The following is a 23,768-nucleotide window of genomic DNA, read 5'->3' as shown; positions in this document are numbered from 1 at the left end:
CAGCAGGAAGAGATGGAGAGATGACTATTCCTTCAGAGCTGCTGTAGTAACCAGGAAAGTACTCAGAGCTAACATCAGGCGATGGTAGTTTTCCCCTTAGGCAAATGCCATTTTCTGTGAACTCACTGTTACACACTCACTAATTTCTCCTACCTAATTTAAACCTCAGTTCTAGAGCAAATACACAGTTGCACTGACAGTCAGTCCAAGGTCAATAGCCAGAGATTCTTCTCCCAATGAGAGAAACTGTCTAGTCCCCCAAAAAAGAAACAAAGTCTACACATGGAGTTTTATGCCCTTTTTGCTTTTAAGACCGGCTAGTTTTGCCATTATTTAGATCTACAGAAAGTGTGCTAGTTTGGAAAAAGCCATTCTTCAGCAGTCTCTTAACTCTTAACATTTAAGATAGTAACGGTCCATTATAGAGTGTTACCAAGTACCATTTTTACAAATAACTTTAAAGATTTCTTACTTGTTGTCCTTGAAGACATCCATTAAGAAATTTTGATTAATAGTTGGAAACATCTCAAAAAGTTGCTTCTCCTTTAGTTTAGCGGCACAGTCTTTTCTAGCCGTAGAAGGAACACGATTCTACCCAGAAGACAAAGGAAAAATATTACAAGTTCTTGATTAGAACAAAATACAGTAACAGTGGAGCCAATCGAACTTTACTGTTGTTTGTTAAGATTTCAGAAAATATCTACTCAATAGGTATGTACATGCCAATATCAGCCTGCCACACTGGTTTGATGAGAATAAAGTAGGAACAGGTGAGTTGTATTAAACACCACTGCAATACTCTGCAGTCATTTGAAGTGACTCAGCTGCAGCTCCCTCATAACTTGGGTAAAGTAAAAGGAGGATTTTTTTAGGAGGAATTTAAGTCTTGGAATGCATTTGCTGCTATTCTATCTAGTCCAATGCTAAGCCTGTGCAAAGTCCACCTCTCTATACTGAGGGCCTGGGGCTGAAACAACATTTTATTATTAAACAGCGTAAACAATTTTGTTTTGGTGTATCTGAAGCCATACTGTATTAAATATTCATATTTGTGAAGTCATGCTGGCAAGAAAACATAATTATAGACCAGAATAAATCACACTGATCATCTCAATACTCAGATTTTAAAAAAAAAAAAAAAAAAGGTGGTAAAAACAAAGCCAAGATGCATGAATCCAAACTAAAAGCTGCAGACATCACAGTTATTATTATCAGTAAGCCACACACATGCAATTCAAAGAAAGAATCCACAAGCTATTCTTTCAAAGTACAGGCTAATTCATCCAACTTCTATATCAGTAGAAATAAAGCTTCTCTTTTTTAGAACAGCTACTTATTAGAGACAATCCCAAATAAAAATGCCTGTTTTGAACAACTGCCGGGCAGTAGAGGGCAGTACTATGCACGCGCCAACCAGACAGGTTATGGGAACTGTGTGGAAGACACAGAATTAATGAAAAACTTCAAAAAATTTACTATTTTCTGACAAGTGGGTACAGAAACCTGTTTGAGATTAACCTCCAGCACTTCTTTTAATGTCTCATCTATTAGAAATGTTGTGGATTTTCCTTACAAAAAATACTAAAATCAATTCAATCCACTTCTAAACAAACAAGGCATGGAGCTAATTAAGAACTTTTTTTGATATCACTTTCCTAATAAAAAGTGTGGAAAAATAACACTGATCTTTATTTTCAGGTGAGCAATCAAAAAACAATTCAACCAAACACAAATGCTAACCTGTATAGTGAAATGCACCATGACCTGTTTGTGAAAAAATCAAAATATTACATTTGAAAATGTGTATTTTTAAAATGGAAACATCTACCACAAGCAAACTCCGGTATCAGAGTAATCAATGACACTAACTGGCATGCATTTGTCTCACAAATTCAGCCTGTAATCACCAGCACAAAGATGAGTCATCAGATAAGACATACTCTGTTTCATTAATAGTAACAAGCTTAAACTGCATAAAAAATTGGTGCTATTCATACCAGGTCCTGTTTCTCCTGCATAGCTATTTCTTCGGAAATTATTTGTCTGAGAGAAACTTTCTGAATCTGAGCATTCCAGTGATCCATAAAAGGAAAAACATCTGATGTTGCTGGTTTTTTAGTCTGCATGTCATTAGATGAGCCTGAAACCCAGCTCATTTTTTTCTTCTGTACTTTACTGTCTGCATTCTGAGATAACAGCATTGCCGAGTCATCTGTATCTATCTGCTGAATCACAGCAGGACCTTCAAAAGCAATAAAAATGAGGTGACAAATACAACAATTATTAGCTTACTTATACAAGCAAAGCCAAAATAATTAAGTGAAGTTTTTCAACCTAGATGGTTTCGGTTTTGTTAAAACAATACTATTAATGCTAAAACAGAAAACACCACATTGTTTTCACCTTCCCCACCTCTATTTTCCAAAGACTGTCTGATCATCTTCATTTATTTTGTAAAACAAAAGCAAAACCATCAGACACCCTCACCAAATTTTCAAGTGCCAAGACTTATCTTTCAGCTGCAAACTACCCCACACATAGTTTAAATGAGGAGGTTGGTCTGCTTTGATAAGATGCGTGTGTTTACATGTTTCCCTGTCTTTCCTCTACAACTTAACGACAGATGCTTAACAATCTGGTTTTACACTTCTACAAGTTAATGCTAACAGCCCTGTTTGGTCATTCGGGTGGAGAGCTTACACCCACATTGCAATCCAAGTCTTCACCCAGGTCCCACACAAGAGTAACAAGATTCTGCTGTAGAGGGACATTTCTTCTGGGAGCTGAATGAAAACTGGATTGCCAGAGATTTTAACACTTTTTGAACACGGCATACATCTTTCTGCTACAATCAGTTCCTCTGACAAGGACAACGTGTGAATGTTGTAGTTCTTGACCTTCTCCCCTCACCTGCAGAAATCTTACTCTGCTAGTAACTCTTTGGCTGCAGCTTTTCTTGCCACAGAGATTACGGAAGTCCTACCAAACAGCCGTCTGATCTAGCCAGAGCTTCCTTTTAAGTTCTCAGAAGTACAGAAAACGATAGGCTTTTTGCTCGTATCTACCTGGGACTAGTGATTCTGCTTATAGCTAACTTCTCGCCCCACCCCCTACCCCCCATAAAAGAATGGTAAATGGAACCAAGGGCAATAAATAAAAGCTTAGCTTAGTAACTGAATCCATCATTTTTCAATAGACAGAGCATTTGCAACCTTACTGAAGTTTCAAAGAATTAAATATTTTTATAATGAGAATTAAGTGTTTTTACAATTAAGAGAAATACATAACATACCTTCTGCAGACAACTTACATGATTCATCTCTCCTCTGACGCTTCTGAATAAAAATAGTAAAATCATGAATAAGTAAGCTATAAATTTTCCAGTGAAACTTCGCAAGTGTTAGCTTCTAAGTAAACCAGCTTCAAAATTACATCTCAGGGTATTTTTCAAAGATGAGATATTTTAAAAGAAATATATTTAAGAAAAATAATTATGAAGTGAAGTTTAAAAGACAGAACTATCTGAAAACACATCAAACTACAGCAACATGCCCCACTGCTAAGATTTCATAACCTTATTTAATTAAGCCAAACAAAAATTTTGCCAAAAAGCATTCCAAGTTTCATAAGGCTATGAAGGAGCAGAGGTTAGAGAACTCTTCTCAATTAATGTACATGGAGATTATAGAATCATCATGGTTGGAAGAGACCTCAAAGATCATCAAGTCCAACCATATACCTGATGCCACCATGTCCACTATTATTCATTTCCACTATTATTCATAAAATAACTCTTCTTACATGTCAAAAAGTCAGCAATGATTTTTGGCCAATGGAATTTATGATCAATCTTGTAGTGAAATTGTGCATTATGTATCCACATATATCCTTCTTTTTTAAGAATCCTGGTTTTGTGGTGAAGCACTCATGACATGCAGTTTCTTCACCCCTTAAACTGTCTTTCAATAGCTCTGATGATTATGACATGCTGATATACTCCATATATTTTTACAAACTACGATTGTATTTTATCATTGTTCTCACAAAGATACTTATTCACACATTTAGACCAACACATAAGCAAATGGTCTGACACAGCGCAAGCATGCCATATCATATCATAAGCAAGAAATACACTAACCGTAATAGATTCTTTCCACTTTTCATGAATCACTTTTGCCAAATTCAGATCAATATGAACCACACAATCCTCAACAGTTAACGATCCTTATGGAAGAAAGGAAATATATTCATTAAAGCATTCTGTAAAAACTTATCTAAACAATTAAAGTGCAGTAGCCTAGACTTACTAATTTGAATTCTGGAGAACTGCCATGCCTGAAAAAAACTTCAGCAACTGCCAAGTAAAAAAAAAAAAAAAACCCAAACACAAAACCAAACTACATTCCACACAGAATTCATTATCTGGTGTTCAAAAACCTCAGAAAGTGTAGGAAAAAACAAGTTAACATTAACTGTATCTTGTTGAAATATTACTACCTGGATAACTACATTTTTCCTCCTTCTGTTTTTCTAGCAGAACCTTCTTTTACAAAGCCACTGTTAATTTAGAACCAGTTTCATTTATAAAACTGTGATTCCCCCTACATACAATCCCTTTTATGTAACACAACATACTTGCCACTGCCCAACAGCAGTCACAGCGCTCCTTTCAAACACACAAACTCAGAGAAGCAAACTCCAAGTATCCTCTCTAATTCTAAAGGAAATGACAGGAATTATCATGGTATCATGATACATCCTTCCCCTAAAAAATCTGACATTGTTTCTCACCCTTTCAAAAATAAAAAGACAAGAAGTACATATGTATCAAATAAAAAGGCAGGGCATAGTTCAGACACAGTAAAAGACCTTTCTGCTATCCAAAAAACCCTTTTTTTTTTTTGAGGAGGCAGGCATGGAAGGCAAAGAGGCCAGCAGTCAAACCCACCAATAAATCAGGTATCCAGCGTTTCACATCAAGTAATCTTCAGGAGAAAAGAGAAAAATACATAAAAAGAAAAAAAGAAAAAGGGGGGAAAAAAAAAAAAGAGAGAAAACACAAACAAGCTATATATTCCTTGTGTTTTCTTTTCTTCCTTTTTCTATCGGTCTTTAACTTTTGTGATGCATGTTCAAGCTGCTTACGGCTTCCTTCATCATAGTCTCTCAGCAGACTAGTCTGTTTTCATCTTCTAAGTATAGCTGCACTTTATCTTCTAAAACATTCATCTTCTCCTTCCCCAATTTAACTCATGCCTAAAGCTCTCTTTTTTCTTTCTTTTTTCCTAACCAGTTATAATTTGCGTCTTTCTCATCATCTTAATATCCCTTCAGAGTTCGAATATAGGCTCAAAGGCCTGTTGCTTAAAAGGCAAATAAACCAATATATTTTATTATTTTAAAGTATGTGCATGTACAAAAAGACAAAGGCAGAAGGTAGCATTACTGCATTTATATTTTATGCTATGCTTAGTTCAGTTCCATTTTTGGATTAACAGCAGCTAACAACAGTACCACGAGGAATTGTGCAGATCTGTTCCCTAAAAATCAAGCATGAAGGGAAAAAAAGCACAGGCAAAGGAAGACAGGTTTTCTTACCCAAACTGAGCTTTTTGATAAAAACATGGATATAATTCTACCCATACCTGCATCAATGCCAACAGGTCCAAATATTTCTTTCAACTGGAGTGCCAGTTCAGGAGGTAATGTTAGTTCTAAGCAATCTATACTGAAGGCTGCACGTGATGCTGGTATAGGGCTTTGTATCTTGGCTCTAGCTTCATCCCAGCTTGGAGTTTCAACTTCTTCTTTACCAAATACCTCCCTGGAACTCCCCTGAGTTTCTTTATCTGTCTCCAGTTCTTTATCACTCCTAAGACCAACCAGAGGTGCATGATCCATTTCCAGTAATGAAGCAGTCACTTTGGAATTCTCTGCATTACTTTCTGAAGGGTTACTGTCACTTTTGTTACTTAATTCAAATTTCAAATTGGTACAAGTTGTGTCAGGACCATGAGGCAAACTCACGGGTATACAGAAACCTGCATCAAGTTGTGAGACTGATGGCTTATTTACACTTTCTTCAACAGGAGTCTCAGACTCCATCTTCTGCTTTCCCGAAACGGATGGCTCGATACCTGCTGCTGAGCTGCCTGCATCAATTCTAGGGGCTGCATCTCCAGAATTTTTTAGTTCTGCTGAATCATTCAATGAGGTAGCAGTCAATGAGTCAGGCATATCAGCATCTGTCACAGTTGCCTTGGTAGCCCTACTTTCTGCAATGCTGAGTGATGAATTCTTGTCTTCTGAAGGCTCAGAGTTATCACTAGCCCCAATTATTTGAGGTGTTTGTTCAGAGTCTTTGAGATTCTCACCATAGTTTGTACTTGCCTTGAAATCAAGGTCTGTGACAACCGGCTCAGCATCTCTTACTTCCAAGCATTCAGTATCAACATCTTTGCATAACTTTTCATCAGAGTCTAACAGCAGACCTGTGGCCCAGTCTATGTCTTTGTTACATCTTTCATATAGATCTTTCAGAGCTTCAAATGAAACAGACTCAAAGAGCTTACATAGCATATTTAGCTTTTCTGACTCATCAATATTGATAAGTTCACTTTCTTCCACAAATGTACTTTTATCATACATAACTCGATAGGGTATTTTTTCCTGAGAATCTGAGGCATTATCTACGTCTTCGGGTTTGAAGCCGTCTAGTCTGCCATGCAATACTTTGGTAGTCTCAGGAAAAAGCATTTTATTTTCTAATCTCCACAGGAGAGCAAAGTCCTGTGATTCAGTCTGTGAATGGCTACTTTTTTGTCTACACGAGCATGTGTCCTGTTCCTCTTCTGCTGCACTACGCATAGACAAGTGTTCCTCTTCTTTGGGATGGGGCAAACTGTTGTTTGTAAAAGTGAGGGCTAATTTGTGATGTTTCCTTATTCTCTTAGTTTGCTGGGTTTTTTTCTCACCTACTGTTTCACTAGCTACTGTTTCAGGTTGGTGCATGTGCAAACTCTTTGTATCTGTTTGTTCCGCAGCGTTCACAGGTGTCCCACGAAGCACATCTACAGTCTCAAGAGCATTTCTATTAATGTCACCTTCAGTATTTCTACCTTCGTCGGACTGATTTAAACTTGTCTTTCTCATTCTTCTTGACCTTTGTTGTCTCTGTTCTAATAAGCCTGAGACAGGCCAATGTCCTATCATTTGCAATTCCAGTGTAACTTTATCTGAACTAACAGAGCTACAGCTAGAGGCTAGATTTTCTTCCTCGTGTCCTTTTTTAACAGTACAGCTCCCAGGCAGGCCCACTTGCTCTTTACCCAAATCAGGGTGCTGCTGACTGGGAGTTGTACCTTCCTTATCACTCTTCAGAGAAGATTTTTCTAGTCTTCTAGCTCTTTTGACTCTCTGTCCCATTGTCTGTTCTACAGGCCAGTCACCCAGAAAGTTTAATAGTTCTGGTCTTCCTGACATGTCAAAAGCTGAACTGCTTGGTTCCACTATGTTATTTTCTGCTGATTTTGGTTCCTTACATATTTCACCAGATTGTTCAACTTCAGTTTGAACTTTGAGAATGTTGTTATCACTGTGTTCCTCAACTCCTCCTGTATGCAAGCACAGAGTCTCTTCAGTTGCGGTCACATCAACCTCATCCATTTCTGTTCCAGCATTTTTTTCTATTTTTTCTCCCTTTTCCTCTTTCTTCTCCAAGGGCAGTTCTTTTTTTACACAATCTGATAAATAAACATCCAAGTCATCTTGAACAGTGCTGTTCTCAGAACTGTGTTCCACTGAGTTATTTTCCATTTCTTTTTCCTCTTTCTGAAAATGTTCAGGATCACAGTTACTTTCTAATGTTAGAGAAGTACTAGGAAAAGTTTTATCATCTTCAGCTAATTCAAGAGGCTCCACATCAGAAGCAAAAGTTTTTTCTTCCTTTACACCAGAATGTGCCCCTCTTTTCCTGAAAGACAAACAGAAATGAAAGATAAATCCATTTCAAACCTTCTTTAAGCACTTGCCCACATTTTTAATTTTGGCTTGGTTATTTAATATTTTCCAATTACAGACCAGAAACCACCTTTAAGACACTAATCATCCAGCTGCAGTACTCTATGACGACTTAGTCCTAACTTCAACACTCTCTTATAAAAAAGAAAGAGCTAAGCAAAGCAGAACTTTCCTTGGTAAGTGTCCCTTTTTTACTTCAGCAAGGGGCTAAGAATACTTTCTCAGGAGTCTATTTTCCCCCATTCCCAGCATTCAGTTATGTACTGAAGCACTGTGCTGCCAGACATTTCCTTCTTCAGATCAGCAAACGTGGTCAATATGCTTTTATTTAATGACTGTTGCTCTGTCCTGGTGGCTCAATGCTAAAGAAAGTCCAGAAGTTAACTAGGAGAGGACGTGCCATTTCTTGTCATACCATTTTTCACAATCAGCTACATTCCATAAATTATCAGTACCCACTTCATTTCAAATACATTAAGCAAAAACCAAATGAAATAATAATTACAATAAAATCTGATTTCCTATGCATTATTATAATGCGTACACAGCATTATTCAGGTTAGCCACTACAAAATAGTTGTGTATACAACCAACATAAATCTAGATGAATTTAAATTAAACATACTCCAGAGTAAGTAGATAATTTGTTACTACTGCATGAAGAATCCACCTTCTACCACAAAGACATCATCTAATACCAACACACAGACTCAGAAATAGTAATTTTCTGGTATTTGAGACTACATTCTTCTGAAAAGCATTGTATAGTTTTTGAGTGTTTTGTATCTACAACATACATCCAACAGCATATTTCTAAAATAAGAGAAAGTCAAGCAAGATTGGTTTATTGAATAGTAACGCACAGCCATACTGAGAGGTTTTCAAAAACCACTGGAAAGTTGACTAGATACCTTGACTGCTCATTTCTAGAAATTGTGAAATTCTTGAAATTAAGAAAACTATGTAGTGTATTTCTTTTTATTATTTAACTAATTTTTTTTAATGCATTCACTGTTCAACAGCAATATCCAGGTTCTGTTGCTATGAAGTTTGAATTTTTAGTCTTTTGTTTGAGGCTACAAAGCTAGTAAAAGAATCTAACCTATGGCTTTCCTCCTGACAAGAATCGTCACTCCAGTCAGCAGCTTCTGATTTGTCTGGGACTGAAGAATCCAATATTGAACTAACAGTAAGGCAGCGTTCATATCGTTCCAACATTCTTCTGATCTTTTCTTTAGATACCCCATGAATGTTTCGCCTATGAATTAAAAAAAAAAATTGAAAAAGAAACATTTCAGATTTGTATATTACAATGAAAGAAGAGAATAATTTAATAATAATTTAATAATAACAATTCTACAGCAAGACTAACCAGAGAATTCAGGGGGCCAGGGCAAAAGCTGTGAAACAGCAATTTTTTCTGTATCAGTGCACTAAGGCATTCCAAATAGGGTATCTCAGACAAATCGCTGCTGCGCTTGACTTCTCCACCCCACCTGGTGGACCTGTTCTGCAATAAGATGTTTGTTTAATACTAAAATCTAAAACTGTACCAATAATGCATCTTCTTCAAGTAAGTATCAGAAATACACCATATCAGATCCTAACAGTGATGCAGGATATCAAACTAGGTATGGAAGATTTCTGAATTCAGTCTTCCTTCTCTGGTTTTGCTTAACTAAGAACTGCTCGAGCCTTGAGGAAAGCCTATTCACCTATTATTTTGGACACCTTTTGGCTAGAAACTTTCACTGACTCTGTTAAACACCAACTGGCAATGTGCTCTGCAGCAGTTCCACCTAGAACAACTGAATCCTGCCAAGGATGGCAAAACAGAAGCTGAAGGTACGGGAGAAAATATCTAAGTTCTATTTGACTGAAAGTCTACAAACTCTCTGGGTAAATTCCTTCACTGCCTGATCACCCTCAATGTAAGGGCTTTTTTCTTTTATGTAGTCAAAATTTCCAAAGTTCCAACTTGCTTCTGTTTGTTTTGTCCTATCCCTGCACAATTCTCAGAAGAGATCTGTAATCTCTCAAAAGGTAGCTGAAGACAACAATACGATCCTTAACGTTCCCTTCTTAAGGCTGAACAAACTACTCTTGCTCAATTCAGTATCATCTGCAAATCGGCCAAGAGTACACTCTGTCCCAACATCGAAGTCATAAAAAGGACATTAAACAGTAGCAGCCCTAGCATTTGTCCTAGAGGGACATTAGCCTCCTATTGGACTTTGAACCACTTATCCTGCCTTTTGAACCTGGCATCCAGCCAATTTTCTAGCTACCTTATTATTCACTTACATAGGGTTTATGTCTTGCCTATTTTGTCTCTAAGTAATGGCTCTATGACTGTGTAGAAGGTCCTGCTAAAGAAGAGGTAAATTGCAATGCTGATGCACGGGGGTTTGTCCCTCTCAGGCCATGAGGTGCCAATTGCCTTAAACTCAGTGACAGCAGAAAGATTTCAAGTAAGGCAACAGACCAGCCAGATGCAAACCCAGCCCCAACCTGACATCATTTTTACAACCTCAGGAACCCACAGGAGTAGTCACTGTATCTTAAATGCAAAAGAATTGCAACCATGAAAACATTACATAACACCTATTGCTAATAGTTTCTTTTGTATGTAATTAGAATAAAGTGACAGGAAAAAAAAATCATAATACATATAAAAAAAATCCCATGGAAGTTAATATTGTAGAAAAAAGTTATTAAAAAACTACTTATTATCGCAAAAATCTTGACTAATATCTTGCTACTTCACCAGTCACTGTACTAAGCGATACCTTTCAAAAAAACATAGTTTACAGACTGTGAAAGACATACAATCTCATATGACATTTTCCTTTACATTCTTACTTTTCAAGTTCTTTTGGTTTAAACTTCCACCAAGTGTCTGGTTCTCGGAACATGACTTTGTATTTGAACTGCTGAGCCTGAATAAAACAGATATAAAACACAATAAAGCCGTATCACCCATTTCTTACTTCTATGAAAAAAGCACACAACATGTATAGCCTGCTTCTTTAAGGCTGTTTTTCTATTTTTTGAAACCAATTAAACATTTGGAATAACATACTTTTGTTCAGTGCTCTACTTCTGATTATATAAATGGAGAATTTTAAAAGCATGTATATGCATCTCTTACTGTAAAATTAAATGCGTGCCATGATGACATGAACAAAAAAAAAAATCACTATTCTGTATCATTCCTTTAAATGTTCTACCTTCTCTGAGTCAGAACTGCAGAACATCTCCTCTTTCCAGGTATAGTATGCACATGCCTACACAGCCTCTCCAAGACAGAGAAAAGCTCGCTGCTTACATTCAGAGCTGACCCGATGCGAGCCAGTTCCAAAACAAGCAATTCAGTTACATTAACACAGCTATAGTGGATAGCCTCCCTGCCGTATGGGAAACTTGAGCAGGCTGCAAGTAAATGGTCCTTATATGGTGTAGTCTCATCATGACCGAAAATGAGCCCAAAGCCTAATCAGGAGAAACACTGTCAGTACTGTGCCATTTCTCCCTGTTACTGTTTTCAGAAAAAAATTCTTATCACCTTACCAAACCCTGCACTTCCCGGAAGAACTTTTGTTGGATCCTTATTTCAGTATACATCAAAACCAAGCACTTAATTTATGAAAGAACTGTTAATCTGACAATTGTTAATAAATGCAAGGATAATAAAATAAAAATTTTATTACTAAAAATTTTCTGTGTTAAGTCCCACTGTTCACTAATCCATTACCACAGGCAGCATATATATAGTACCTGCTCAAAAGCTGTCAGTTCTACATACTACACTGTCTTGATGCGTTTCTGTACCATGGTAGGAGTAATCTCAGATCTACTTTATAATATTTCTTCCAATATATTATTTCTGTTAATCAGAACCAATTTTATAAAATAATGCAGTTCTATAAGCATAAAAAAAATTATTAAAACTACCAACCAAAATGGCAAATTATCAACAGCAAGATAAGAGCTAGAGTCTAAAAGTGCTGATGCCCATTTAGAAATGGTTAAGCTAAAAGGTGAGAAGCTCCAGAAAACTGGAGTATGAGAAGCCTGTAACAGAGTTCACCAAGTTATTTAAATTATTCAATATAACTTTGGAAGTTAAATGTAGATTGTATTTACTTAGTACTAAATAAAAGCAGGTCACTTTTAGTCACTAAATAAAAGCACTACACTACTAACATAATATAGTGCAGGTGCATTTGACTTCAGTAAAAATTACCAAGTAAATCTGCATAACTTCAAGCAAGCTAGCAACATTTGATAAGTCTAGCCCTCCAACTGGTCAGCTGGTATCTGCTGCAATGTCATATTTAGGATGAAACTAAGACTGAGTTTTGAAGTTTCATGGCACATCAAACATCGCTCTTGTTAATTAGTGCTGATCATATTTTAAGAGTAGCTTATAATTTTGCTGATCATATAGAGGAACAGAATACAGATTCCTCAACAATATTTATTTTTGCTCCCAATTGCAAAGCACTTCACTCTGTCACTCGGAAACTAGGCTAGGTCGATACTCAGATGGGCACAGAATACAACACTGGGTAATATGATTCCATGTAACACTTTTTTGTTTTACTCCAGACTTGCTTGTGGAATAACAGCTAGACTGAGAAAGATAATCTCATTCTAAAACATACATTGTTGCCATGCTAGTCAATAATCCTTTTTCACATTGATTAAATTGTAATACTAACCAAAATAACATAAGGCTTCATCTCCCATGCTTCTATGTTTGTGTTGTCTATTATTATAGGAGAGATCCTCATTTCAAATGCTTCTTTAGCTGAAAGACACAGTACAAAAGAATGTGATATTGTTAATTTCATTATAATAGGGTGGACACATAACATTTACAGTAATTCTCTAAATTTGTAATATTTTTTTAAGTTCACAATCCATAATGATTAACCACTGCGTAAAGAACTCTTGCCACAGCTTGATCTGTTTCAACGCCCTCTTATTTTAGAAATCCCCCCTTCACACATAAAGCTACTGAGATATGGCATTATTCTTTTGAATTAACGCATGTATGATAATCAAGGAATGAAAATGCAGATGTAAAATGCACCAAGATGGCTAATCAATCAGTACATTAAACTAAAAAAAACAAACTACATGATCACCTTAAAGTGGACTTCTTTGTTGCATACAAAATTCTTGGCTTTATAACAGTCTTAAGATTAGTCCACTCTGTAAACTGTATAAAATATGAAAAATCAAAAGAATTATTGTAATTCAAATACACAGTAATGAAATGTTTAGAATCACTAGCATGATACAGCATCATGTTTCTGTAGCTATGTTACAATGCGTCTGAACAATTAAAGTTATCCTTGAATCTCACATTTCTTATTAACCCATTTCTCCACTGGTTAGAAATTTGACAGTAGAAAAGTGATCATGGTTAAAATTTAGCAAATAAAAGCCTAAAAAGAGTTGTTCTATGGTGAGTTTAGCAGAAGCCACTATCAAAAAATATACCAATTATGGAAAGAAAAAAAAATTTATTCTCTCTTGCTCTTATAATTTTGTTTTAAATTTGCCAACAATTCAGTGCTCAAGAGAAAAAAAAAAAATCAAGACCAGGAAAGTATCTGTGTAACTGTTATTTATATCAACATCCTCATTACTTATTGCATATGCATATATTAGTGGCTCACCTCTGAAGAAATATTCTGGGAGGTGGTACAGATTACCACTCCAGAAAGGGGACACAATCCAAAATATATACCATGACAAAATCTGAGGACAAAAGAATCTTTTGACAAAGACACTGGAATTTTAATTGCAAAACACACAATGGACAGATGACTTCTGAGTTTGTGCTCACATTCTTTTTCTACACACTATTAAAAAATACCTCTACGATGGGATAAGTGTTTCTCCTGTGACACAGGCATAACAAGACAGGCAGCTTTTCAAACAGCACACAAGCACTGAGCTGTAAAAACGCAAGCTAATCCTTTATTTCTCACCTCGTTTCCTGTTCCAGTCATGTGCTTCCCCTAAGCAATCAGGATCATAATGGTATTGTCCATATTTATAGAAGTAATCATCAGTACTAAGAATGATTCCACCTGGGTTATCCTCAAGCAAAGTCCTGTGAAAGATTAAGAAGTAAATAGCTTTTCCTCCTTCTCCTCTACAGCCCTGCTATCTGCTACCATACATATATGTACTTAGTCTCTTGCACAAAACCAAGATTATTTGGAATGGAAGCAGGAAATCTAGCCAAGAGCAAAAAAAAAAAAAAAATCAGTCTCCAGGCAAAGATGACCTATAATAATTTCCTTCCTTTTCCAAAGGCTGAGGATATCTAGGGGAAAGAGCCAACAGAGGTTCCCTACAAGTGTCATTTCAAAACAACAAGGGAGGTATTTTTCCATCTACATCTAGTGATATACTTTCACAATGACAAATATACATCCAGTCTTAATTGCACCAAATATTTCAGGTGCCAGCCAAAGGAGTCTAAGCTCAATCTAGGCTTTTGGAAAGTTAGAAAAGAAATCAAGAATTCAACCGAAGAAGCTCCACACATACTGCTTACACAAAAGAACTCCAACAGTGGAAGGGGCATGTCTGCCTACAAAGAGTTGGCATATTTCCATCTATGTTATTGGAAGGAAATACCCAAAATGAACAGAGACTAGAAGAACACAGCAGACAATACTACCACAGTGATCCTCTGCTGACTTAGAACTCCTTTGGCCAGTGACAGAACTTAAAGCTAACCCCTCCTATTTCGATTTCCACTAGAGGTCAAGGAGCTGCAAGCAACTCAGCTCTCTGCAATTGTTATTACTCATCATGCTGCATGTACCATGTAGCTGGCAATTAAGGTATAAGCATGTAAATATATGCTATTTACAAATGTCAGAAAATTGTCTCTGCCTGCACTAAATCCTCTACACAATTAAGCAATTTCTTTTAGAAGCTCACAACATAGATGTTCTACCTTGCCAAATATGATTTTCCTGATCCTGGAGCACCTCTGAGAAGGACAAGTACTTGACCTACAAGGTGCATCTCTTTTTTCATCATGTGACAAACAGGTGGCTGCTGTGCTTGCGAGAGGTTCAATTTTGAGTTTCTATCTTGATTTCCCCATACCTTCAGAGAAGGGTTGCTATCCCAGTCATTTGAAACCACTGGAGAGGAAAAACAAAGTCCTTTTTCCAAAGTCCTATAATCTGAAACAGGTCTCCACTGCCCTGGACTGACAGCCACAGGAGTTACAAAGCCGTGACTTCCACTGGATGGATAAAACACAGGAGCCATGACATTCCAGTGTTGTTGAGGTTGACATAGCGGTGTAGAAAAATTTAAGTTATAACCCTGCTGAATTTGCTGAAAATCTGCAGGTTCTGGTGTTTCAAAACTGGATGTTTCAAGAGAGACATATGCCTCTGGAAGAGAAGTGCTCTGGTGGCTCTTAAATGTGGTCACTGCCTCTTCATGTTGCTCCAGGCACCCTGCATTAGGATTTCCAGTGACAGCTTCTCCAAGTTCCAGAAGTCTTTGGGAGGACTCACCAGAAGCTGCAGTCACACTTTTTTTATCCAAAACAGTATCTTGTGTCTCATCAGAATTTCCATATGGTATTTCTCCATTCAATTGTTTATAGACTTCTGAAGCTACATCATGTCGAATGTGTATTTCTGACAAATCAGAATCTTTGAATATCTGTGCAAAAGTGTCTGATGCAGCTGGTGAGCTTGTCTGGACGCTCAGCTGACCCACTGGTGGTTCAGAACAGCCGAAGTTTTCTAAAACCTCATTATTTGTCCCTGTTTGCTGTGGAAGAAGTAGGACATTGCAACCTGAATCAGACTTTTCCCACTCAGGAAATTCATTAAAGCCATCGTCTTCCACAGAGTGCTTATGTACTATTTGGTCATTTGCAGAATTAGGCAATTCATCACTCAAGCTGTATCTCTGAAAGGCGTTTTCTATTAAAGCATCCAGTTCTTCAGTCAGCTGCACATCAGGTGGTAGCCCCTTTTCTATTGCTTCTTCAGAATTACTTTGTTCTGTAGTACTTTCTCCCATTGTTTCATTTACAACAGATCTTTGCTGATTAACAAGAGCTACTGATGATGCTACTGAATCAAAACCCAAGGTTTTTGAAGATGCTACTCCTTTGGCGTGGGTGGACAGCTCTAGCAGATAATCCATAGCATTTTCTACTGTTGAATAAGGTAAAGAGAATAAAGCATGGTCAACTGAACAAACATAAGCTGATGTGAATGCAATTTTTTTACTTGAAGGAGTATTTATCACAACTAAAGAGACAACCAAAAGACAGTTCACCAATTCATCTTTTAACACACCTCCTGCACCTTCCTTGATCTGTTTCTCATTAGAGGTAGAGGTAGAACTCAATACAGACAGATTGTAAAATAATAACCTAATAAGCATAAAAATTACTAAGGTAATAGTGTCTAAATATTATGAAGTTTAAGTGGAAAAAAAATCAGAACTGGATGTTTAAATGGATACCTATTTCTAACCTATCTCCTATAGGTGAAATAGTATAAACTGAACTGAAAGACACTACTGAGGACTAAAGAGATAAAAGTATGCAAAATATGTTCATTATGGCTAAGCCCAATTTAAAATGTCATATCTAATATAGCCTGAAAAATCCAGTATCTGCGTTAATTCTTTGTAAAGCCATTAAATGGAGTATAGGTTGCCTGAGATCAACATGAACAAAATGAAAACCTGGTGCAAGTATCTGAGCCCTAAAGCTAAGCTTCTGTTTTCCTGAAAGACAGTGTAGCAAAAAGTCTAAGTCCATTAAAGTCCCACTCTTTATGCACACACGTTAAATGAAACCTTCCTTGTCCTTCCATCTTCTCTACTATATGAGAGCAACTTATCGTTACCCATATGAAAAGACCCTAATCTTTCAATTTTTAAACTACTTTTAATAGTACAACACAATAATGAACTCAGCATGTTTACTGAATTCTCCAATAAGCTTCTAGATAAATCTGTTATTTTGATAAAGGTAAATCTTATTAAGAGTTCAAAGCATGAATCAGTAATTTCATCAATTTCAATTTTAAAAGGAACAACAATCATAGCAAGAAATGTGACAGAGCTATTAAGTTATAAGCCCTGTACAATTTTGGTAAGGTAAAAACAGCAATGAAAGCAGTCTTTTTAAAGGCTATCTAGCTTTCACACATATAAAAAAATGCCAAACTGCCTTCTTCACAAGTATCCTTAGAAAAAATCTCAGCTAATCACATCTGATTATATGAACGAAAATTGATTAAAAAGCTCCATATATGACTTCTTCCCCTGCCAAATAACTCCTCAGATGTTGCTATCCAACATCTCATGCATTACTTTTATTATAAGTGAATCAACTTGTACATAGAAGAATTTCAAAACCACAAAAGCATGCGAAAGACCGGGCACAGACATGAGAATAGTCTGCCAGGAGAGGTATATATGTAGCTTGGTAGAACACAGGGGAAGAACACAGTCCAAGCCAGGTGGCAGAGAATTCAAGATTACAAACAGAATTTATCCTGCAAAAACTAATCCTCAGTGGAGATGACAAGATGGCAGTGCAAAATAGAAAATAAAACAAAAGCTCAAGTATTTAAGGAAAAGCAAATGCTGCCAGGACCACAAACAGTGTACCATTGTCTTAAAAAAATTATGATCTAGAACACAAAATACCCCTCCTGCAGAAACAGTTTATGCATCTAGCAGATATAGCACAGAAACTAACTGGAAAAAAACAGATTCTCCTCACAACTCTACCACCGCCTGCTCTGTGTCACAGAACAAGCCACTTAAACTGTACCTCCGTTTATGGAGCACACTGTTACTACAAATTACCAGCCTTACAGAAACGTTGTCAAACTTGGAGAATCTTCCATGGAAAAAGCTATAAAATTTCAAATATTGTTTCCTCCTACCCATTAAATGCTAAACTCACAAATATGCTTGCAACACCCACACCAACTTTTCTGGAGTCACCCTAGTTAAGAGCTGTCTGCATATCGAACAAAACTGTAATGCCAACTGTACAGTATTTACCTTTAAAATCACATTCAGACAGAACCATATAAACCACACTAGGATCTAGGTCAGAAAACATCTCTGACATGCTGTTGAAGAGCTCTTCCTTATTGACACTATGCAGTGCTTGTGACACTGAGCGGCTTGGGTCCCCTTGGGATACAACAGCAGTTCTGTCAGAATTGCCATTCTTCCGAGAAGGACTCCCACCAGTTTTCCTTCTCCGTGGCATTTTGTTTTCTAAAAATCAGCTTGCTTTTCGGTTTAGTTTGTTCACACGAAGCTGACAGCACCAAGCTCAGAAATCACAAAAACCCTCTCGTAACTGGGATACATGTAACAGAAATAGCAGACCTGGAAAAAAGAGAACAGAGAAATTTTAATAAAATACACAGTCACATTTCCATGTCTCCTATTTAGATAGCTGAAAGATCAAAAAAATACATAAGCATCCAGGGCAGCATTTTCTCAGAGGCTGCCTTTCTTCTTTTCAAATGGCTGACAGCTAAATAGCAGCCTTATTTTCCAACTAACTAGATACTGAATCTGTGTTGAGTTTAAAAGAAAAATCCAGAAGAGTAAAGGAAGCAATGGAAGGCAGCCAGTTCACAAATATTCCTCTGCTAAGACCTACCAATGACCATTTAACATTATGGAACACTTATATTCTGATAAAATTCAGAAATTTTGCTCCTCTTACAAAAGTACTGGAAAACATAACAGACATCTCCAAATTTTCCAGAAGTCCTTCATTACTTCCCCCCGCCCCAATTTTTTAAGAGTAAATAGTTGGGATTCCTCAATGTTCAAACACTGGCACAGGTCGCCCAGAGAGGTTGTGGAGTCTCCACCCATGCAGGTTCTCAAAACCTGACCGAACATGGCCCTGTGCAACCTGCTTCAAGTGACCCTGCTTGAGCAGGTGGGCTGAACCAGATGACATCCAGAATGCCTTCCAACCTCAGCCTGTGTGGGGTTTTTTTTGTTAAAAGCATTCTCCAGCTGTATAAGCCACAAAGCAAGAAGAGGCTGCTGTCCAACCCCCGGCACTTCTGCCGCAAAGCCTTTAAATAAGTCTAGTTAAAACATTATGGCATCTATATTAACTGCAATTACTGCATTAATCTTGTATAGAAAAAGAAAGCAATTATTAAAGTACAAGCACTGAGTACGGTGTGGTCTCATGTTTTTTTTATATTAAATAACATCAAAGCTCTGTTGTGTTCTAGTGATGCTCATAATAAACTAATTTATAATTTTTACAAATAATTATTCAGAAGACTAACAAACGTTGGTAAGGCTCAGAATCTGAACTTAATTACAGCAAAGAGTCACTATTTAGCAATAATAGTGACTGAGTAGGCCATAAAATACCTGTTTCTATATAAAGGTTATTTTGCCAGTGATGACCAATTCAACATGTGCAGATGAATCAATGGCATCACTTCCAATTTCACTTAGTCCTTCTCTCCCTGGACCACTGGCACACAAATGACGATGCCAGATCAGTGCCAGATTTGGACCGCACTTCATTATTCTGTAGCAATCTCTTCACGCAACCAAGAGAAGTATCATTTAGAAGAGGGTAGACTGTTACATAAATTTCTATGATTTGGGAATGTAAGAAAAACAGACAACTCCAGGATCCCAGGAGTTTCTACCATATGTATATGAACCTTCGATAGACAAATGAGATGGATGTCTGAAACAATGAAGAGGTCAAGGGAATCTGAAATGCACAACAAGGAAAACAATACACAGGAAAAGGAAGAGGTGGACTTCCAAAAACAAAGGAGAAACGACAGTGGAAGATGCTAGTTAGTCAGACTGAGCTGGGACAACTGCAGCTGGCTTTTTCATTACACCTTTTGTGGTTCACCACTTTGATTAAACAATTTTTTAAAAAAGTTATAGCAAGTCATATTTTTGAAACTTGTATTTCTAATTGATTCATCCTCCAGTCAGTAAAACAGGTTGAGACCTAACTTCACACAATATGTCAATGCTAGAAAATCTGATTGTTCTTCACCAAAACAGGTTCAGTGACAAGGCAAAGATCCTGCAAGGGTGAAAGGTATTCATGCACCTTGACATCACTGAGCACCAAGAGACTTTAAGCAGAGCACTCCAAGTGCTGTCAATGTTTTAATCCAACTCTGTTATAATGATCAATCCTGTAAGGACTTGCTGCTGCAAGGCAGTGTAGCTAGGACTTTTAACAATCGACTGCCTTATTTCACTACAGGATATTCTCTTCCCAATATATTTCCTGCATTAGGCTGCATATCCCACCATATATTAGGATGCCTTACTCTAATGACCTAACAAAGCCACACATTTCAGTCTGCATGAACCTCAATCAGCGAATTTACAGTGCATTGCTTCAGGATTATTGAGGCCTAAATTGTTTATCACAATTAATCACAGAATGGAAAAGGCGGCAGAAGGGGAAAAGACATCAGTCACCTCATAACTTACACACAGGTCAAAACCTTGGTGACTTCCACTGCATCCACATATCCTAAGACAATGCACAGATCCACATTTTGTCCCATCTCTCCATGTAAAATCTTAGTAAAATTGTAGAAATTGTTAAACCTATCAAAAAGATAGATCAGCATTGCCCAGGATTTCATTTAAATAAGGTATTTACTATGGCCATATCGTGGACAGATACTTTGACAGAATCTCCTTTGTTTACCACAATATTTTCAATGAAATTCCTGGACGCTACCTTCTGTTGATATTGCCAAGCCCAACAGAAGTATATAAAAATAGATTTCTGCATACATACAAAGCACGCTGTACTGTATTACATAATAGGTAACATTAACACACTCAACTGAAAGGAATAATTTTCACTTGCTTTTAAGAGCATGCCCTGAACTTTACAGAGGATTTTATCTAGGGACTTGCCTTTTCAGATAGTCAAGTTTCTCTTTTTGAAAATTAGTTTACTATGAAACAGGAAATAATTTTGAATAACCCAATAGCCAGTCTTGCAGGGCAGCTACGTTCACTGGTTCTGGATAACATAATGTGAACCAGTCTGTAGTTTGCTGTGAATGAGGGTTTCACCCCCCGCCCACGCCCCAAGATGAAAATAGGGTTGTAATAACATAATGATTTAAAGAGCAGGGCTACGCTGAACACACTGAAAGGGAATTCTAGACCATCAGCCAGAGGCTGCAATATACTCGGAGGTTCACTAGTCAGTTCTGGGTACTGCAGTTGGACATACATCCAATTACAGCAAACAGCTGTTTCATTTCAGCACTGATGAAAAACAATACTCCTGTGGCAGTCTCAACTTCACCTTTAAAAACAAAGCAAAACAAAATCCACGCGCACCTCCTCACTCATAGTTCTACAGAAATACACATCTCCTGGTATTAAGGATCTCCTCACAATGCAATTCAACTACCAAAAACAAGCATATGTACAAAAATCTGCCCACATGAAAACTACCTTCCAAATGAAGCGGTCTTACAAATGAGAGAGACGTGAAGATACTGGCATTCTCTACAAAATAAGATAATTCTCAAACCCTACCAACCTAGAACAGAAAAAGTAGACTTGTCAAGTCAGGGCACTTTAACATCATCATTTTTCTAGCTGGCCACAGTTTATTTCTGACGGCAGATTATGAGCCTCAGGTGTTGCCTGTTCCAGTACTGCTACCCCTAAGCAGCTGAATGGATGCATCACAGACATTCTGTAGGCACAGATACACGTTGCCAGAGATCACCATCCATTACAGGCAAGCCAGTCACTACTGAAACAGGCAGGCACCGATGTAATCAACCTAATACAACACATTTTTCTTTTCTGTTTGACAGACAGACCAATGAAGTGTAGAGAAGTGGACGACTCTGCACAGCAAGACGATGGACCAAGATCTCAAGTCTCAATCCTAGCATCTTACTAACAACATCCAAGTTCCCTTTTCAGTGAAAGGAAAACCAATTGTTTCACAAACCAGTTCTAAGAATGTGTTTATAATTCCCCAGGGGAAAGAAAGAAAGATGATCAATGTTTCCAATAAATACGAAGCGTCTGTCAGTTATACAGAAAATGAAAAATATGCAAGTTTTTTTTCCCCTCCCTCTCCAGTTTTTGCACTATCATACCTAAATTGATAAACTAATTGATGAAAAGGAAAATATACATGAATATTCTTCCATAAAGCATGGATTGAATTTAAATCATTGTACTTACTGCAAAGGAATTCCCTTGCAGACACATGTTCCAAAAGGTTCCATTTTATTTTCATTAATACAATTGTCCACAGAAGAAATTAATCCAAAATAGCAGAAGTATAATAGTCATCGTAGTCAGACTCCTCACATTAAGGGGAAAAAAAAAAGGTAAAAAACCCCACCCCTCCAAGCTCCAACATAGGTAAAGCAAAGCGTAACTTTAACTTAATTCTAAGTTAGAAAAATTCAAAGAGTACTCTTTCTTAGGAAACATCATCCAAAGAATTCAAAACATTTAAACTGTCCAAACAAAAATCTAAGGGGGGAAAAAAAACCCCAAGACCCTCCAAAAACCAAATGTGTTATTTTCAAAAGATACACAATTTTATTTATGTTAGGAAATAACTGCTAACATAGACTTGTCATACAAGCCATCACACTGCTAACCAGTACTGTTGTATCGACAAACTTGCTGTGAACAATTCTCCTAGAACTTCGAAGAAATTAAAAAAAAACCCAAAAAACAGGCTACAAATGTATTTTCTAAAATAAAGCTAAAAAAGGCAAGAGCTATGTTTACACTGAGGCTATATTAAATTTGTTCAGCTAAGCATCTTTTGTTTTCCATAGCAAATGCTAGAAATTCCCCCCTGCTTTCTAAGAATGGCTGTATATTGTTGAAGAACTGTATTTTTACAAAATCAGACAAAACCTACTATAAAACAGTATTAGGCACCATCTAAGTGTTCTAAAATCTCTGGAAAAACAATGTAAGTCTCAAGCTTGAGACATGCATTATTGTTTCATTTTCAGTGTAATATGAAAATGTATATGCAGTTGCTGAATAAAGATCTGATGAAGGCCTGACACATACATCTTTTACAGTGGGATGGTCTTCTTAGAAACCACATACGGTAGCTTGCATTTTCAAAACGTGTCAAAATTCTCGAGTAGAGTGGACTGACTGCAAGTCCTCTTACACATACAATCTCAAGTATAGGAAGAGAAGGAAACAGGTAGGATTCAAGAAGAGACAGAACACACAGAATAAAGGAAGAAATATACTAAACTACTTTTTAAGTGAGTTAGATAGTTGATACCAAAAGTATTGACAAAGCTCTTTAAATCAGAGATACTGCATTGGGAAACAATCAGCAGTAAACATAATTTTTCAAAGTCATTACAAGAACTTACTTTTTAAGCAAACAGACCAGAAAAATACTCTAATCACTATTCAAGGTTTACTAAAAGCATTCAGCAGCACAGGACATTTCTGGTCTAACTGCGATCAAGTTAAAATAAATTACCAATATTACTTCTCTTCGTTTTTGGAGGACAAAGGAATTCTCCAGCCTTGACACAATGTAACATTCAATCAATATGACCAAAGCTGCCTGATTTGCATGTTTTTAAATTTCTCTGATCAATTTAAGGAAGTTAATTGCAAATATATATAAAAGAGGCTGTTTTCAG

At 36.9% G+C, this 23,768-nt stretch overlaps 1 protein-coding gene across 1 annotated transcript in view; it reads right to left on the bottom strand.

Moving 5' to 3' along the window:
* The window catches only part of N4BP2 (NEDD4 binding protein 2), a 25,136-nt gene extending 6,808 nt beyond the window's left edge, over positions 1–18,328 (bottom strand). The window contains exons 1-11 of the mRNA XM_009698470.1: positions 18,115–18,328; positions 15,011–16,241; positions 14,028–14,152; positions 12,747–12,835; positions 10,885–10,961; positions 9,125–9,280; positions 5,649–7,975; positions 4,142–4,227; positions 3,293–3,335; positions 1,998–2,242; positions 473–591 (exon numbers count right to left, since the gene is read on the bottom strand). Coding sequence (XP_009696772.1) covers positions 473–591; positions 1,998–2,242; positions 3,293–3,335; positions 4,142–4,227; positions 5,649–7,975; positions 9,125–9,280; positions 10,885–10,961; positions 12,747–12,835; positions 14,028–14,152; positions 15,011–16,241; positions 18,115–18,328 — 4,712 coding nt within the window. The remainder of the gene's footprint in view (positions 1–472; positions 592–1,997; positions 2,243–3,292; positions 3,336–4,141; positions 4,228–5,648; positions 7,976–9,124; positions 9,281–10,884; positions 10,962–12,746; positions 12,836–14,027; positions 14,153–15,010; positions 16,242–18,114) is intronic.
* Positions 18,329–23,768: the final 5,440 nt, after the last annotated feature.

Source organism: Cariama cristata, unplaced genomic scaffold (genome assembly GCF_000690535.1).
Source record: "Cariama cristata isolate BGI_N322 unplaced genomic scaffold, ASM69053v1 scaffold28180, whole genome shotgun sequence".
NCBI lineage: Eukaryota > Metazoa > Chordata > Aves > Cariamiformes > Cariamidae > Cariama > Cariama cristata.
The sequence above is the reverse complement of the archived record's forward strand: the minus strand, read 5'-3'. Positions and strand labels throughout refer to the sequence as shown.